General features: G+C 43.4%; 1 protein-coding gene across 1 annotated transcript in view; it reads left to right on the top strand.

Annotated features, from left to right (window-relative positions):
- Positions 1-14,359, top strand: part of CLIC4 (chloride intracellular channel 4) — a 312,082-nt gene extending 297,723 nt beyond the window's left edge. The window contains exon 6 of the mRNA XM_069223930.1: positions 6,955-14,359. Within this exon, the coding sequence (XP_069080031.1) occupies positions 6,955-7,119 (165 nt within the window). The 3' untranslated portion in view covers positions 7,120-14,359. The remainder of the gene's footprint in view (positions 1-6,954) is intronic.
- Positions 14,360-17,101: the final 2,742 nt, after the last annotated feature.

Below are 17,101 nucleotides of genomic sequence, written 5' to 3'. Positions count from 1 at the left end.
AGAATGAAAAGTTTTGCAAGCGTTGTTGCCTCACATTTCAAACAAAGCTCTAATGAAGTTAACAATAGCAGAGCAGCCTGAGAAGATTTATGGCCCCAATAAAGGAGATAAGCAATGCCCTGTGTGCAAATGTCGTGAGGGCTAGCAGGGAGGGGCCCTAGAGAGAGAGACTCCAGATGCGAGGCTCTGCAAGTTTCACATCATTGCTTCTAGGTTTGGCTACATTCTGTGAGAAAGGGCAAATTGTGGCTTTCGTTAAACGTTGAGGCACCAGGTGTTTCTTTTGTAAAATAAGCTTATTTTAATGTTACATAAACATGAGCAAAACACCAACAAAGGAATTAACGTGCTTACGCTCAGTAGAATTTCTCTTGAAAAAAACAAGCTTACTTCATGATTAAATGATTGTGCGCCCTGGGCTTCACTGAAAGAATATTAATGAACAGACACTAGGCGGTGGTAAAATAACATTTAAAAAAAAAAAAGCCAAGAGCTAACTTTTTTAAAGATTTAATGGTGGAGTCAAAACAAATTTCAGCAACATGGGAGGAGGTGAGAGGAACGGAATGCTGCAATAAAAGATACGCAGCTACTAGCCTAAAACACCCACAGTGAAAAAGGGAGCATCAAAGAAATAACAAAAGTATTCCGTCACAGCAACAGATAAAGAAACAAAAGTGGAATAATACAGTAGTTGGTCACTGCTCAGAAACAGAAAAAGGCAGAACTCACCACTAGCGAGCAAGTATTTTTAAAGGACACTGCAACCAACAAATGAAATTGCTTTAAGCCATAAGAAGTATACTAAAAGTGTACAAGAGGTTGTATGCTTGTGCTCAACCTACAAATGACTGAAAGAAGCCTGGTCCAAAAATTCAACTTGTGCCTTCTGGGGTCACAGCCATCTTCCGATAATAAATGGCGTTTTTATGCCACATTCAAACAAATGCAAACTTCCTGTCAGTTCCCTCACCCAATTCCCATTTGACTACAGATTTCTTGAAAAAGCAATACAAACTCTTTGGGCTATTTTATTACTCCTCTGAGCTATTTTATTTCTGATGGATACAACTACCTGTGGATTCCTCACCTAATGAATTCTCCCCATGCGCAGCATTCAACGGAAACTTCTCTCTCTCTAGCTCTGCTGACGTCAGTTCCCTTTTTTCTGTGCCTTCGATAACGATTACTTTTCTGTTACCTGTATCGTTCGTATCTTCGGAAGGGATACTTTGTGTATTTCCAGGATGTCGGCTCCGAAAAAGTCGGGTTTCAAGCCCTGCAGGGAATGTGGAGGTCGCCCATCGATTGTCTTTGGTGCCTCAGTTCCGATCACGACGTCCAAGAATGTGGATCCTGCCAAAAGATTAATCCGAAGGCATTGAAGGAACACGAGGCAAAGCTTTTCTTGGCAAGGTCCAAGAAGGAGAGGAAGCGCCACCATCGTGACTCCTGACGTCGGTCCAGAAGTCGCTCGGCGTCGAGGTCTCCATCGTCCCGGCGCTGCAAGTCTTGGGAAGTGAGTCTGACGGTGTCCCCTCAACCTGCAACGCCGTAGACATCCCCGGCGCCGTCAGTCTTTGAAGTCGTGGAGCCTCAAAGTCATCTGGCTTCGCCGGTGCATCCTGAACCTGAAGAGTCCAGCCCGGCGCTGGCACCAGCTCCACAGGCTTATCCTTCGTTCCCGGCTCCTGGTACGGATCCTGCGGAATTCCTTAATGCCATGTTTCAGATTTTTCAAAATATGGCTCCGGGAGGTGGTGCGCCGGCTGGCACCACTGGTCCCTGGCTTTCAATCTCGGCGTTCTGGCTCCATATAAACCGACACCGTTTATGCCATTTTGTTCGGCTGGAGATTCAAGTCAGGTCCCTGTGCTGACAGTGCAGCCCTCGACGTCGAGGGAGATACCTTCTACGCCGGTGTCGGAGGTGATGGAGCTGAGAGGTCGGATGTCGGCATCGGATGCGGGTGCCTTCTCCATGGCACCGATGGATCCATCTGCGGCGTCGGGTGGATCCGGAGAACCTGTCATGACGCCTTCCCGGCGCCATTCACTGATGTCGCTCCGCTCCATGTTGACTCCGGGGCTCGAGGCCAAGTTGAGGTCACATCGAAAGGCCCTTAGACTTTTAGAGGAGAGGGAATATCAGCAGCAATTCCTCGAAGAAGGGGAGATCACTGATTCCCAGGGTGACTTCCCTGGGTTGGACACAGCAAGTGGTCTTGATACCTCTCCAGCGTATGACCTGGCCTCTCCTGGTAAATATACAGAGGAGGCAGCCTCTTACCACTCTGTTATTAGGAAGGCCGCAGCATTTCTGGATCTTCCTTTACCGACGGCACAGGTGAAGACCAACCTTTTGACTGAGGTTTTGCATCCTGCTACAGCCATGGCGGATCCTCTTCTACCATTTAATGAAGCTCTGATGGATCCGATCGAAGAGGTTTGGAAGAAGCCTGTTTCCTTTTCAGCTGTTAGTAGGTCGGTGGCCAGGCGTTATAGATCTGCGCCTGGGGACCTGGAGTTTTTATCCAAACACCCTTCACCAGAGAGCTTGGTGGTGCAAGCATCCTGCTCTTCAAGGTCGGCCCCTGGTTCGTTTCCGGGAGTACCATCGGACCGGGAATCCAAGTGGATGGACCAATCGGCCAGGAAGGTGTTTTCTTCTTGCAGCATGGCTCTAAAATCTGCCCATGCAACATGTATTCTGGGCAGGTATATCCATGCCATAATGGATGCGACGAAGGCTGTACTTCCGGACATGCCCTAGGACTTGCATAGTCTTCTTTCGGATGCTCAGGCGGCGGCTACGCAGGTTATTCAGACAGGGCTGGATACCACGGACTCTGTTGCAAGAGCCATGGGGACTTCCGTTGCCTCCAGACGGCCTGCGTGGTTACGCACTTCCGGATTTTCGACAGACATCCAATCTACGTTGCTGGATCTGCCCTTTGATGGGGCAAAACTGTTTGGTTCAAAGGCGGACTCTGCGCTAGAGCGCTTTAAAGAATGTAGGGCCACAGCTAGATCTTGGGGTCTGCAGGCTGCATCTACCCAATTCCGATCTTTTAGACGGCTGCATGTTTTTGGAAGAGGTGCTTCCTTTCGTGGGAGATCACAGCAGCCGGGGCAGCAGTCCTCCAGCCTCCCTTATCGCTCATACAGGGGGCAGAGTAGAGTCTGCACAAGAGGTGCCACCCAGCAGCAGCACCCTTCCTCTTCCTCTGGGGGGTTACCTCAAGGAAAGAAGCCCTAGTCCTCTTGCCATTGTTTCTCATACCTCTCCGGTAGGGGGGAGGCTTTCACTTTTTCTCCCCATATGGGAGTCCATAACAACAGACTCTTGGGTCATCAGTTTGGTGAGAAGAGGTTACGCCCTTCACTTTCGGGAGATTCCTCCTCCCTTCCCTCCCCGTCCTTCCTTTTGTTCAGAAGATCATTTCCTGCTGTTACAATAGGAGGTTCTCTCCCTATTATTGAAGGGTGCAGTGGAGTTGGTTCCAGAGCAAGAAAGGGGTCAGGGGTGTTATTCCAGGTACTTCCTGATCCCCAAGAAGGATGGTCGTCTGAGGCCTATTTTGGACCTGAGGATTTTGAATTGGTTCCTCAAACAGGAGAAATTCAAAATGCTGACTCTATCACAGGTACTTTTGGCGCTGGACAAGGAGGATTGGATGGTGTCCGTCAACTTGCAGGATGCTTATTTTCACATTCCCATTCTCAAGTCCCACAGGAAGTATCTTCGGTTTGTGGTAGGATCGCAGCACTACCAGTTTGTGGTCCTTCCTTTTGGTCTTACTTCCGCACCACGGGTCTTCACGAAGGTGATGGCAGTTGTTGCAGCACACCTCAGGAGGAAGGGAGTAGCAGTATTCCCTTACCTGGACGATCGGTTGATCAATGCTGAGTCTCCGGGGCTTGTGTTGCGTCATCTGCAGCTGACAACCCAGTTGTTGTTCAGTCTGGGTTTTTCAATAAATGTGCCCAAGTCTCACCTAGAGCCCTCTCAACGTCTTCTGTTCATAGGGGCAGTACTGGACACAACATTGAATCTAGCCTTTCCTCCACCACAGCAGATACAGGACATTCAGGCGTTGGTTCCAATGTTTCAAGAAGGAGCAGTTGTTCCGGTCTCAAGGTCCTTCTTTTGCTCGGTCTGTTTGCTTCTTGCATTCTGGTGGTCACGCATGCACACTGGCATAGGAGGGCTCTTCAGTGGTGATTACGCAAGCAGTGGTTTCAACACAGAGGAGATTTGGGGGAATCGATAAGGATCTCCAGAGACACTGCAACGGATCTCCGATGGTGGGTTGTGGAAGGCAACCTTTCTCAAGGGAAGCCGTTCTTGCAGCCAATTCTGGTGGCCACGGTGATAACGGATGCCTCCACCTTAGGGTGGGGAGATCATCTGGAGGATCTGGAGATCAAGGGTCGTTGGTCAGTAGAGCAGAGGTTTCATCTCAATCTGCTGGAGCTGCAGGCGATTCGTTTGGCCCTCAAGGCCTTCCTTCCTTCCCTTCGCGGTCAGTCAGTTCAGATTCTGATGGACAACATGACCGCAATGTGGTATATCAACAAACAGGGGGGTGTAGGGTTGTACCTTCTTTGCAGAGAGGCTCTGCGACTCTGGTCCTGGGCTCGGGACCATCGGCTTTGTGTAGTGGCAAACCATTTGGCCGGGGTCCTAAACGTACGTGGGGACAAACTCAGTCACTTCTTCTCGGATGACCACGAGTGTCGTCTGCATCCGGATCTAGTTCTTTACATCTTTCGGATGTTTCCCCCGAATAGACCTCTTTGCCACTCAAGAGAACGCGCGTTGTCCGTCGTTCTGCAGCCTTCAGTATCCGATGCAAGGAGCGTTGGGGGATGCGTTTCAGATGTCCTGGTGCGACCAGTTGCTTTGCGCGTTTCCTCCCATACCCTTGATTCCTCTGGTTTTGAGGAAGATTCGCCAAGATCGGGCCCAAGTCATTCTGATAGCTCCGGATTGGCCACGAAGGGTGTGGTATGCAGACCTTCTCTGACTCTCTCTGTACCCGCCTCTCCGTCTCCCTCTCAGGGCAGACCTCCTCTCACAGTCGCAGGGGCAGGTTCTACACCCCCACCTCCAGAGCCTGCACCTTCATGCCTGGAGATTGAACTGGGCAACCTGAGTTCTTTTTCTCTCCCACCAGATGTAGTGGATGTTATTCTGTCGGCCAGGCGACATTCCACTAAGACCGTTTATGCCGGTAGGTGGGCAAAATTCATGGCTTGGTGTGGAGAGAAGCAAATTGATTCTTTGAGGGCCCACCTCTCCGATATTCTGTTATTTGCTTTAGATTTAGCACAGAAGGGTTGTACAGTTGCTACTGTAAAGGGCTATTTGGCGGCACTGTCAGCCTTTCTTTGCCTCCCGGATCAGCCCTCCTTGTTTAAATAGTCTATTGTTATTAGTTTCTTAAAAGGTGTAGTTAATAGGTTTCCTCCCACTCCTTTTCATATGCCTCAGTGGGATCTGAATCTCGTTTTAACTTTTTTAATGGGGTCACCGTTCGAACCCATGCATTCTTGCCCGCTAAGGTTTCTAGTTCTTAAGACAGTTTTTCTCATTGCTATAACCTCGGCTAGGTGGGTTGGTGAGCTTCAGGTTCCTTCTGTAAACCCCACTTTACCTTATTCTTTCCGGATAAAGTGGTGCTGAAAACCAGGGCGGCTTTCCTACCAAAAGTTGTCACTCCTTTTAATATGGGGCAAACCATTACCCTTCCATCTTTCTACCCTCTGCCACACCCCTCAAAGGAGGAAGAGCGGCTTCACCGTTTGGAACCCAAAAGGGCTCTCGGTTTTTATTTTGAGAGGACGAAAGACTTTCGCCTGGAGGACCAGCTGTTCGTGGGGTATATGGGATAGAGGAAGGGCAGAGAAGTCCATAAAAGAACGATCTCCAGGTGGGTCATTCTCTGTATCAAGGTTTGCTACTCGTTGGCAAATAAGGTTCCCCAAGAGGTTATTAGAGCCCATTCCACCAGGGCTAAGTCCACCACTTCGGCCCTGGCGAGAGGGGTTCCAGTGGTGGATATTTGCAAGGCAGCAACTTGGGTGTCCCTCCACACCTTCGCAAAGCATTACTGCTTGGACTTGAAGGTTAGGAGGGACGGCCATTTTGCACGATCTGTATTGCAGGATTTCTTGGTGTAACCAGTCAGGCACCCACCTCCGAGTGCGGTACTGCTTTAGGACTCTATTCATAAGGTGAGGAATCCACAGGTAGTTGTATCCATCAGAAGAACAAGTTACTTACCTTCTGTAATGCTTTTTCTGGTGGATATAATAGCTACCTGTGGATTCCTTACAGTCCCACCCGCCTCCCCGTTGCCTTTCTGGTTACACTAAGATGTTTGTTTTACAGGTGTATATACATTTTGGTGTTTATATGTATATATAAATGATGGTTTTGATTCTATTGCATCATTGTGGTTTTATGTATATATGTATTCATTGAGCTTTTGTGAGGTCTGTTTTCACCTGTTTGCCTCAAAGGCACTTAAAAAATGGGTGAAACTGACGTCAGCACGCAGGCGAGCACCTCTGATTGGCACGGTGACGTCAGACAGAGTCACCAGGCAGCCGTGCAATTGTGACGTCCTCGTCGACGTGGAGAGCTGGGAAGATTTTTCAACGGATGCTGGCGCATGGGAGAATTCATAAGGTGAGGAATCCACAGGTAGCTATTGTATCCACCAGAAAAAGCGTTACCGAAGGTAAGTAACTTGTTCTTTTGAACCATGAGCCGTCTGACATTTTGCAGGGCCCGAAATATTACGTTGACTAATTGTATTCAAAGCAAAACGTGTGCTGTAAATTTGCATTATCAGGTCATATATCACAATTCAGTTCTGTTGCTGGTGAAATCAACTACACAGACAATAAATATAAATAATGTTGCTCTCAATTTCCCTGATTTCAGGTGGTGGCGAAGAAGTACCGCGACTTTGACATCCCAGAGCAAATGACAGGAATTTGGAGATACTTGACCAATGCCTATACCAGGGATGAATTCACAAACACTTGTCCTGGAGACAAAGAGATAGAATCTGCATATGAAGATGTAGCCAAGAAACTCACCAAATAATTATCCGCATTAAACAGGATATTTTATACTTAGACTACTTTTGTTTTGAACGTAGACTGCTTACCTGAAACGACTGCTTTTCATATTTAAGATAACATATTTTTGCATGATTTTGAAGTTCCATTTTGGGAAGGTGGATTGGCCATGTATAGAGGAAAGTGTACCAAACTCAAACAAGGTTATGATTTGCTCTGTAATTACAATGTATTAGCGAAGAACATTGTATGGTTACGACTGCACTATTTTGTTCGAGTTGTAAGTGTATCACATCAGGAAATCTACACTCCGTTCTAATGGGTTAAAAAAGTGATTGATGTTCACTGTCTGCTTCTTTATTCCAGTTTTAAATTATATGCAGATAGTCTAGGTACATTTAACTAGCTTTTTGTTCATTCTTGTAAAAAATGCTAAAGACACTGGAAGTGATTGTGTTTTAGGTTTTGCTCTGTAATGGTGATTGCGAGTTTTTAATGATTTTAGAGTGCCAAAGGCCTGGTCAGGGGTAGTTTGTGTTCCGTTTCAGGGAGGATCTGGCCTGTCGGTTCGGGATGGACAGTTTCAGCTGGAGTAAAGACTGATTTACATTTAGAGCCAGATGTACGAAACGTTTTTGCATGGTGCAAACTGCGAAATTCGCAGTTTGCACCATGCAAAACGCGCATTGCGATGCACATTCCCAGTTTGCGAGTCCGTAACTTGGTTACCGACTCGCAAAATGGGAATGCGACTCGCAAATAGGAAGGGGTTTTCCCCTTCCTATTTGCGATTCGCATCGAAATGCAGAATTGCTTTGTGACCGCGGTCGCAAAGCAATTCGCAGTTAGCACCCATGTGAAGTGGGTGCTAACCCATTCGCAAAAGGGAAGGGGTCCCCAGGGGACCCCTTCCCCTTTGTGAATGGCTCTGAAAATATTTTTTCAGAGTAGGACCACCCTACTCTGAAAAAATGAAACCAAATGGTTTCATTTTCTCGAGTATATTGCAAGTCGTTTTCCTTTAAGGAAAACGGGCTGCAATACAAAAAAAAACTGCTTTATTAAAAAGCAGTCACAGACATGGTGGGCTGCTGTCTCCAGCAGGCCACCATCCCTGTAAGTGCATCGAATCACAAGGGGGTCGCAAATTGCGACCCACCTCATTAATATTAATGAGGTGGGTCTTTGCGACCCCCTTGCAATTCGCAGATGGTGTCTGGGACACCATTCTGCATATAGGTTTGTGACTCGCAATTTGCGAGTCGCAAACCTGTACTTACCTTCATCTGGCCCTTAGTTGAGTCCAAACTGAGGTGGCATGGTCTGCAAAGTAACAATGATTGGGATGTGACCTCGAGTAATTACCAGTGGCTGGGATTAATTCAGGCATTCCATCCATCACTTTTTTGTACATTTAAAAGCCTTTTGGTAGCATGCTTTTGGGAGAATATAATATGTGCACACCAAAAACAAGACTATAAGTAAACCATAGAATAAATTATTAAGAATGAAAATGGAAATAGACCTTTGCTAAAAGATTGCATATAGTATAAATAGGTCCATGCGTTCTGTTCATGTCATCATTCTATGCTACATTACATCTGAGTTAATAACTTTCCAACCTGTTGAATTTCAGGAGTCTTCAAAGGAGGCACCCAGATAACACTTTTCTATAACTTTAACACCTTGCATGCAATAGCGCCCCCCCATCCCCCTGGAGCTTTTGCCCACATGTGTCCATGCTTTGCATTCCCTACCTTAGCTGCGAAGTACTACTCACTAAATAGGATTCCACTCTGTGCAATGGTACAACTGTTACTGCTTTCGCATTGTCAGACAGTGCACTAAGCGGCTTATTATGACTTCGACGAATGGAAAAGCCCGTCCGCCGAAGTCCTGATGGGTAGTTTACCGCCAGTGTGGAATCCTCTCAGCCGGGCCCACTATGAGTTTCCCACTGGGTCAACGGGCGAAAACACAGTTTCCGACCACTGGCCCAGCGGGAAACGGCCTACAGCATTGTCTCTGGCTGGAAGAAATGCTGTAGTGGTTAGGGTGCATCAGCACCCGTCACAATCTTCAAAGCAGACAGCGAACATTGAGATGGGGCTGGCCAGGGAGGCCCCTACACTGCCCATGGCAAATGCATGGGCAGTGCAGGGGGCCCCCCTGGGGCACCCCGTCTCTGCCAGCCTTTTCATTGTGGGGTTGCTGCCATGAAACTGCTGGCGGAGAAGGGGTTCGTAATCTATAGGGCAGTGCCTCCAGCACTGCCAGACTGTCATGTAGACAAAAACTGGCCGTGCCGGTGGTCTGACTGCTGCGCTAAAGCTGCAGTCCTAATATGGCACTCGGACTGCCGCATTGGCGGCGGTCCGATAACCACTACAACACTGGCGGTCATCGGAACGCCAGGGTCATAATGAGGCCCTACGTGTTTTCGAAGTTTTTTGTGGTGATTAAGCCCCTGCTGCCTTCTCATGGCTTTACTAAGTGTGTGATCTGTGCAACATTATTCACTTTGTGTAGGAATAGCTGGATGTTATCCACACTCTTTGTTGGTGCTGGACCAAAATCTTGTGAAAATCCTAGTCAAATGCCGTGTATAACCAATGAGTCAATAATGACCCAGTCCTCATTTGGTAAATTTGAATGGTACTGGTGAAAAGGATACCACTGCCTCTTCTTCTAGGCCCAACCTCCCACCTTTGAATCAACGGCCTCTCTCAGCCAGTTGCTTTAAAAGTAGTCCTGTAGTGTAGAATCACTACACAAGTTTTTAACAATATTGAGAGCCACTTTACTAAATCTGTCAATGCATTGGCTCCCAGTCAGAGTTGGTTAACCACATTGGTGTTTGACCTGGGCCAAATCCTGTTAAAAGGGATTTTCACAAAGTTGAAATAACTTCACACAAACTCTGTAAAGGCCCTTAGACTTGCCACTGCCTCGTTTCCATTGTTTTAGTAGCATGCTTCTCGAAAGGTATGATTACAAATGAATTCTTGGAAGTCAGAAAAAAAATCAGAAAACAGAGCACTGCCTAAGATTCTCACCCTTCCCTTACTGCTGATTGCCTTATATATGCATAACATTGAAAATGACTGTGCTTGGACCTGTAGCATCCATTATCATTGATTATCCTTTACAGATGGCTTTGTCCGCACCTGCCTTTGTTTACCTGATCAGATTATCATTTATCTAAGCCCATTATATTATCTAGTATGTATGCCTGGGTGACATGAAAGGCAATTAATTCACTGAAGATGACGCTTGCCTTACAGGAGTCCCTTTATAGAACAGATGATAGGTAAGTGGATGCTCCTCTTCTAAGGGTATGCGAAAATCACCCCAGGTTTTTGTGTCCCTTTCCCTGTTGATTTTCAGTTCACATGCTAACACGGACTACCAATTGGCCTGGCTCAGATAGGAACGATGATTAAGGGAAGTAGAGCGCCCAAGCATTTGAGATAATTCACGTGAAGGATGGAGAGCCACTCTCTAAGGAGATCTGTTTTGTTAGTTCTTCATTAAGGAGCATCTCGTTCAATTCAAAACTTGCAAAATAGGCCTTTTAACTTGTTTGACATTTACAGTGAATACCGATTTCAACCAGGCCTTCTCTCCTCCAGGAAGATTCAGGCTACCAAGAACATAAACCTAAGCATTTAGGCTCATCAAGCACTGTCTGTTTTGAGGGCCCATCCAAAGAGCCATTGGAGTGGTGACTTGCAACATCCTTTCATCCCTGCAAGATGGACTGAAAATGAAGGAGATATAGCTCTGCTGACTATGATAAGTTTAAAATGCTGTTCAGTCCAAATAGACACAGATACAGTCAGCTCTTCGTCCAGTTTGGTCTTTTTTTACCCTGATCTGTGGCCTTTACAGGTTCTCTTGAAGAGATTGTGTTTTAATTTTAGTATGACTAAGGTCTGTCTGGCCCCTCTGTCGTAAAAAAAGGAGTTGTTAAATATACAGGAATTCTTTTTTCTAAACTTCCTAAACAAAGGGGACCATAATGTACTTCAGTTGCACCAAATCTGCTCTGAATTATAGATATATAAACAAAATGTCATACCTTCTCATTCTTTGAATTACCTTTAAATGGAAATTCAGAGCTTGATTTTTAGGAGTAAAAGGAGTAGTAAATCCTTGAACTTGTGGCATGCAGGAAAGTTAGAGATATTTTTCTTTATGCCTAACAGCACTTTTATGGTCTAGTTTGCCTTTATTTTTAGTAAATATTACACAAGGATCTAAAAGATGTTCTAGTCAAGTGCCTCAAATCTTGCTTGTTTAAGTCTAGGCCTCAGTGTGGGTTGATGATATTAATATAAAACGTGCTTTAACACTTAGTAGTCATTATTTATCCCAACATCTAGAGACTGCTTTTCCCATTGCCATCCTCTTTGCATTCCTCAAGATTTCCTTTGACCTTTGAATGAACAAATTGCGTTCAGTTCCTTTCCCTGTGCTCCATTTCATGCCATGAAAACAACCCCTTCATAAGGAGACTGCTTCCAGGCAAGTGGGCATGGATGGTGCAAGCTGTTTGGCACCTAGAATGGGAATAGATCACTAACTAGGCAGTTTTTATATTACACTGTTAGAATATTAAAGTTCTCTCAGGCCATGTCTCAAGAGCAAAACCTCACTTGATATACTGGATTGTTATTCCAAGCTTGAGGATTGGTTTGGGCTGGACGATATTTGCAACCTGGCTTTTTTTCAACAAGCCTCACATTTCTTTACACTGTTTACTTCTCCCAGTCTCTTCACCTCGTCTTGATTATTACCATAAGTGGAATGTCAAGAAGCTTCATATAAGAGTAGGGAAGAACAATTATCTGCCTTAGTAAACATGTTACTTTAAATCTGTACACTCATTAATACCTTACATTATTCCCAGATCAAAATAAATTAAAAGAGGACTACTGTGATAAGAACTGAAAGAGATGTGATGAGATCTGAAGAGTGAACTGAAAGAGATAAGCAGTGTAGTTAGGGAAACAAATGTAACTAACCAACAGAGCAAGCTGTGTGCAAAGAGCTTCTGGCTGCAAATTCGTAATGCCATATAAAACACAATTTCAATAATCTGGTAAGGTCAATAAAACAAGTTGGTAATGAGAAGGAACTAATTGGATCATGTTAGATTTACTATGCTGAGAGGGCTTTCCTTTTAACCTCATGGATGTTGTGTTTGGTGTCTAGAAAAAACATACATTTTGAAATGTCTTGTAATTTATATTCTATCTTAACGTCAGAACAATATCAATCTGTGGCTACATTATTATCCACTTTTAATTCCTAAAGATGGTATTACCAGAAGGGGCCGTTTTGTTAATTCTGTGACAGAACTGGTTGTCCAATTTACCAAAATCAATTGTTACTTGCCAATTGCTTATAGTCTAACTGGCATGATGTGTTCACTTCTTTAATTGTTTAATATTGTGATTATGAAAAAGTTATGCTAGCTCAGTCCTCTAAGATGTCAGTTAAATTTGGAAAACGATCAAGATTGTTGTCACAGTTAAAACATCCTGATATATATGCAAGCATTCAAAAACCAAAAGAAAAATAATTTCTTATGCACTGTTCGATAAAATATGTACTGTTAGCACAGATTTATTTTAAGGCTACTTTCTACTTAGAAGTTAGTTTAGTTTCTTACACTACTGTATGAAATCATATAAACAATATCATAGTACCTTGTGTGGAAAAAACATTCTTATTGTCGATTATAATAAGATGTTTTTGATGCTATTTCAGAACATTTGCATAAGGTGTACAGAGCAAGGAATAGCAGTAGATAAAATATATTTCAGCAGTGATAAGAGCCATTTGATTGATTATTTTTCATACAGTAGCTGTTGTTGCTAAGTTTACATTAATGTAAGTGACCTTTTAAAAACGAGTCTGCCTTACTAATATCTTGTAATGCACTTTCTGTGAGGGATTATGGTGCAACATGCAGCATTTTATCCTTTTTCTGTGTGTTTATTCCTCAACTTGCTATTTTATTTTTTACTTACTGTGACTTTGAAGAATTTTAATACGTGTGCTAGTACAGTACGCTTTTCTCTAGAGTGGCATTGATTAAAACATTTTTGAAAGTTTTTGTATTTCTAAACCTCTAAAAGGGACGATATTTTGGGGGAAATAGGTGCATTTCAAACATTAACTGACATACTTTTACAGTAATTACTATTCCAAAGAGCATTACAAGAGGCTTTAAAGATAAACATATATTTAAAGTAGATTATTCTGTATAGGACATGTAAAAGCATGTTTTCTTCTTTCACAGAAAGTGCTGACATACACATTTTATATCATATGTTTTGATAAACACTGACTTTTTTTAACTCACTTTGATATTTAACTTTTTTTATATTTTTGTACCCAAAAAGTTAACTTGAATGAAATGATGCAGTTGTACACTGTGAACTCCGTATTGAGTAAACAGCCTTGGTGTCTTTCCCCTCTGACTATTGTTAGAATTACACTACTTTAGCAACCTCTTCCCCTCCCTTTTTTAGATTATTTTAATGTGACAGAATCACCCTGATATGTGAGCAAACAATGTATAGTTTTAAATCAAATTCTTGTAATGAACCTTGTCCATGTTTTCAAAATGTTTGTGTTACTATTACCAGACACCTACACAGTTTGCGAAAACAACCCAACTAGAAACGTTTGCAAAATGTTTAATGTACCAGAGTATATATTTTAAGTTCTAATGAGCTGTATCCGAATGGGTCACTTTTTTATTTGTATTCTTATCCCTTTCTACTAAACAGAAGATGAAAGTGTGTATTGTTGTCTAACGGCCTACTCTCATTGTAATTCCGGTTATTTCAGATATAATTTACAAAGCATGTGAAATACATTATTTTACAAGTAACTTTATATTTCATTTACAGGTTTGTAGGTGTCATTTTATTTTATTAAATAAAATATGTAAAATGTTTGCAGGAGAAGTTAATAAACATTTTTCTGTGATACAAACTGACTAGAGTGAAATTCTGAATAGACAGTGTACCATTCATTGCATTAGCCTAGTAATTTAAAGTGCCACAGTCTGTGCTTTGAGTATGTAGTTGTTGAAATCCTGTTTAATTGTGATGCATTGGTGTTTGTCAATTTACCACAGGTCTTGTTTTTCTATGCCTGAACCTAATCAGTTAGTAATTCCAAACCCAGTTGTTAGTAAAGATCTGATCCATCACATTAAAACTTTCCAAACCTGTCTGTCAAGAGAATTTGTTTTCAACTACAATTCTGTCATAATATATATTGGCTTTCAAACTTATTTATAGAGATGTGCATGATGGTTTATCTTGCACCTAAATGTTTGTTAAAATGTTCTGTTTTTTTCTCCAAATTATATATAGCTAGAAACAAATGTGCTGATATTTTTTATTAATCCCCTTTCTTATATCCCACCTTTCTAAAAACTCTTGAAGCCCTACCTTACATGCCTCCCTGTATAACATAACCCATGATTTTTTTCTCCACTGGCTTCTATATGTTTCGTACTGTGACCAAAACTGCTCACATGAGGGGAGTTAGTGCTGGCAAATTTCCATCTTAAAGTCTCTTTCTGTCAAGCATACAAAAATGCTTAGTCAATTCTTTCTTTATTAAATCACATAAGACTGGATCATGAAAGAGCACATCATTTTATACAATGAAAATCATAAAAATAAATAAAAGGACAAAAATAAGGGCAATAAATACAAAACATCAATTATTCAGTATAACAAATGCCAGCAGCCCTATAAAAAAAGGAAAACAGTGAATTCATGCGAAAGTGCATCCAATGTATAAATGCCAATAACATATTTTTTTTAAATGCAGCTAAAGATTTATGCCCGATGGCCAGCATTATTAAATTATGCAGACATACAGCATTTAAAACAAAATAACCAACCACTTTGCATACCAGGTGACCCTCGGCTGTTGGGGAAAAATCAGCGCAACTTTACTTCTCCTAAACTTTTGATTTCGTAACAGGCAGATCAAATACTGTTTAGTCAAGGGGGGGTCATAAAGCGTACAAAAAAATACAAAGTGCAACAGTGACTGGAGAGACATTTCATCACAGGGGCATAATAAAATATCAGCGGGTGCAAATTGACCCTGAGGAAAATACAGCAACCATCTAATCGAACCAGTTTGGAATCGTGTTAGTAGCACCTGTTCCCAGGAGTTCTGAACAAACACCAGGTAGGGGACTGCAGTGTCCACTGTTTGAGCAAGGCAAAAATCTCTAATAGACGGTTTCATTAGCACCTCTCTGTCTCAACTGTCCCTTCTGTAAGCAAGGGAGTGATCTTTCAGCCACCCTTTGTCCTTCTTGGTGCTAATACTAGGGTTTTCAAAAATATGAGAGCAGCCTGGGGTCACACTAATGTACCTAATCTAAGGGATTCTAGATCCCTGGTAACACAACAGGCATTCAGAAATAATAAGGCGATAATCAGCCTCTTCGTTTAGCCAGACGAGCACCATATTAATAAATAAGCAAGGCTGATTTGGTCCTCAGCATATTCAATGCCAATCTCCCGATGAGCTATGAAATGGGAGGTAGGCATAGGAAGACCCAGCAGCCGTTGACAGACTGTTTCCTTCCACTTGTACTCTTGCGGTGTCCCTGTATCCCCAGACCCCTGAGCCATACACCAGGGAGGGGAGACACTTTCCCCTATAGATTTCTAGAATAAGGGTAATGGGCTTCCCCACAGAAAACGATGCCTACAGCATGAGAATGCCAACTGACCCTACTCGCGACACACAGAGACCAGGAACAGGCCTCACCAAACATTACCCCCAAATAAGGGCATTGGCTGACTCTAGCAATGGATTTACCACTTATACAAATGGGGCGTGTTTTAGTATTCTTGGGACACGTGTCTTTGAGAGTTTAGTCCACAGGTCCAGTTCCTCCATAATGTTGACAAAGGGCGTAATTAACAGCTTTAAGCCATTTTCGGTCCCGGCCAATAGCACGGCATTGTCCACATAAAGGAGCGCCGGCATTGGCTTATTGCTCACCACTGGTATATTGACCCCCAAATTGCCTAAAACCAACTCAAGCTTATTAAGAATTAAATTGAGGCAAGCACACACCCCTCTTGTACCTTACGTTTGACAGAGAAGGTCAGGGTGCACTCATTATTATGGCTAAATCTGACAGCGGATTTAAAGTCCCAGTGGATATGTCATAAGAAGGCAGCAAGATCATCCTCTACACCCAAAGCTGTTGAAGTACCCCACAGTTTTGACCAGTTTACACAGTGAAAGGTGCTGGACAAATCCAAAAACGCCAACTGGAGGGAGGAGCCCTTGGCCACCTTGTATTTAGCTACTAGCACAGGGAGGTTTAAACACTGCTCAATGGTTCCTAGGCCTGTTTTTAACCCATACTGTCCTGGAGAAATGATATTGTTACATGAAATCCAGTCCAACAGCTGATCCAGAACAACATACCCGAATATTTTTGAGTCTGAGTCTAGGAGGGGAAATAGGATAATAACATGCAGTCTCGTGCAGGCTACCCTTCTTGAAAACAGGAACAATAACATATTCCTGCCAAGATTCAAGAATACCACCTTCACATTGAGAGTTGTGAACATTGGTAAGTAAAAAAAATAAAAGTCCAAAATTCTGGGTTAGCCTTAAATGGGTCCATAAGGACCAAACAGAGCCACAGGACTTTTTAGTAGGGCTATTTTGGGTAACGGTGAGAATTTCTTCCTCTGTGAAGGTAACGCCCAACGACAGGTGTGCATCAAACAGCACTTCAACATGCATGCAACCTCGGCATCATCCTCAGCTCATCACTTTCCATGAGCCACCAAGTCAGCACCATCTCATCCGCATGCTTCCACTCTCCGCCTACTCCAGAAGTTCTTCAAGTGGATACTCATTGACGCAAGAAGAGCAGTCACCCACGCACTTGTCAGCAGTAAACTCAACTACGTCAACGCTTTCTAAGCTGG

The sequence above is a fragment of the Pleurodeles waltl genome, chromosome 3_1, assembly GCF_031143425.1.
Source record: "Pleurodeles waltl isolate 20211129_DDA chromosome 3_1, aPleWal1.hap1.20221129, whole genome shotgun sequence".
Taxonomy (NCBI): Eukaryota; Metazoa; Chordata; class Amphibia; order Caudata; family Salamandridae; genus Pleurodeles; species Pleurodeles waltl.
Note: the sequence above shows the minus strand (reverse complement) of the source record. Positions and strands in the feature narration are given on the sequence as shown.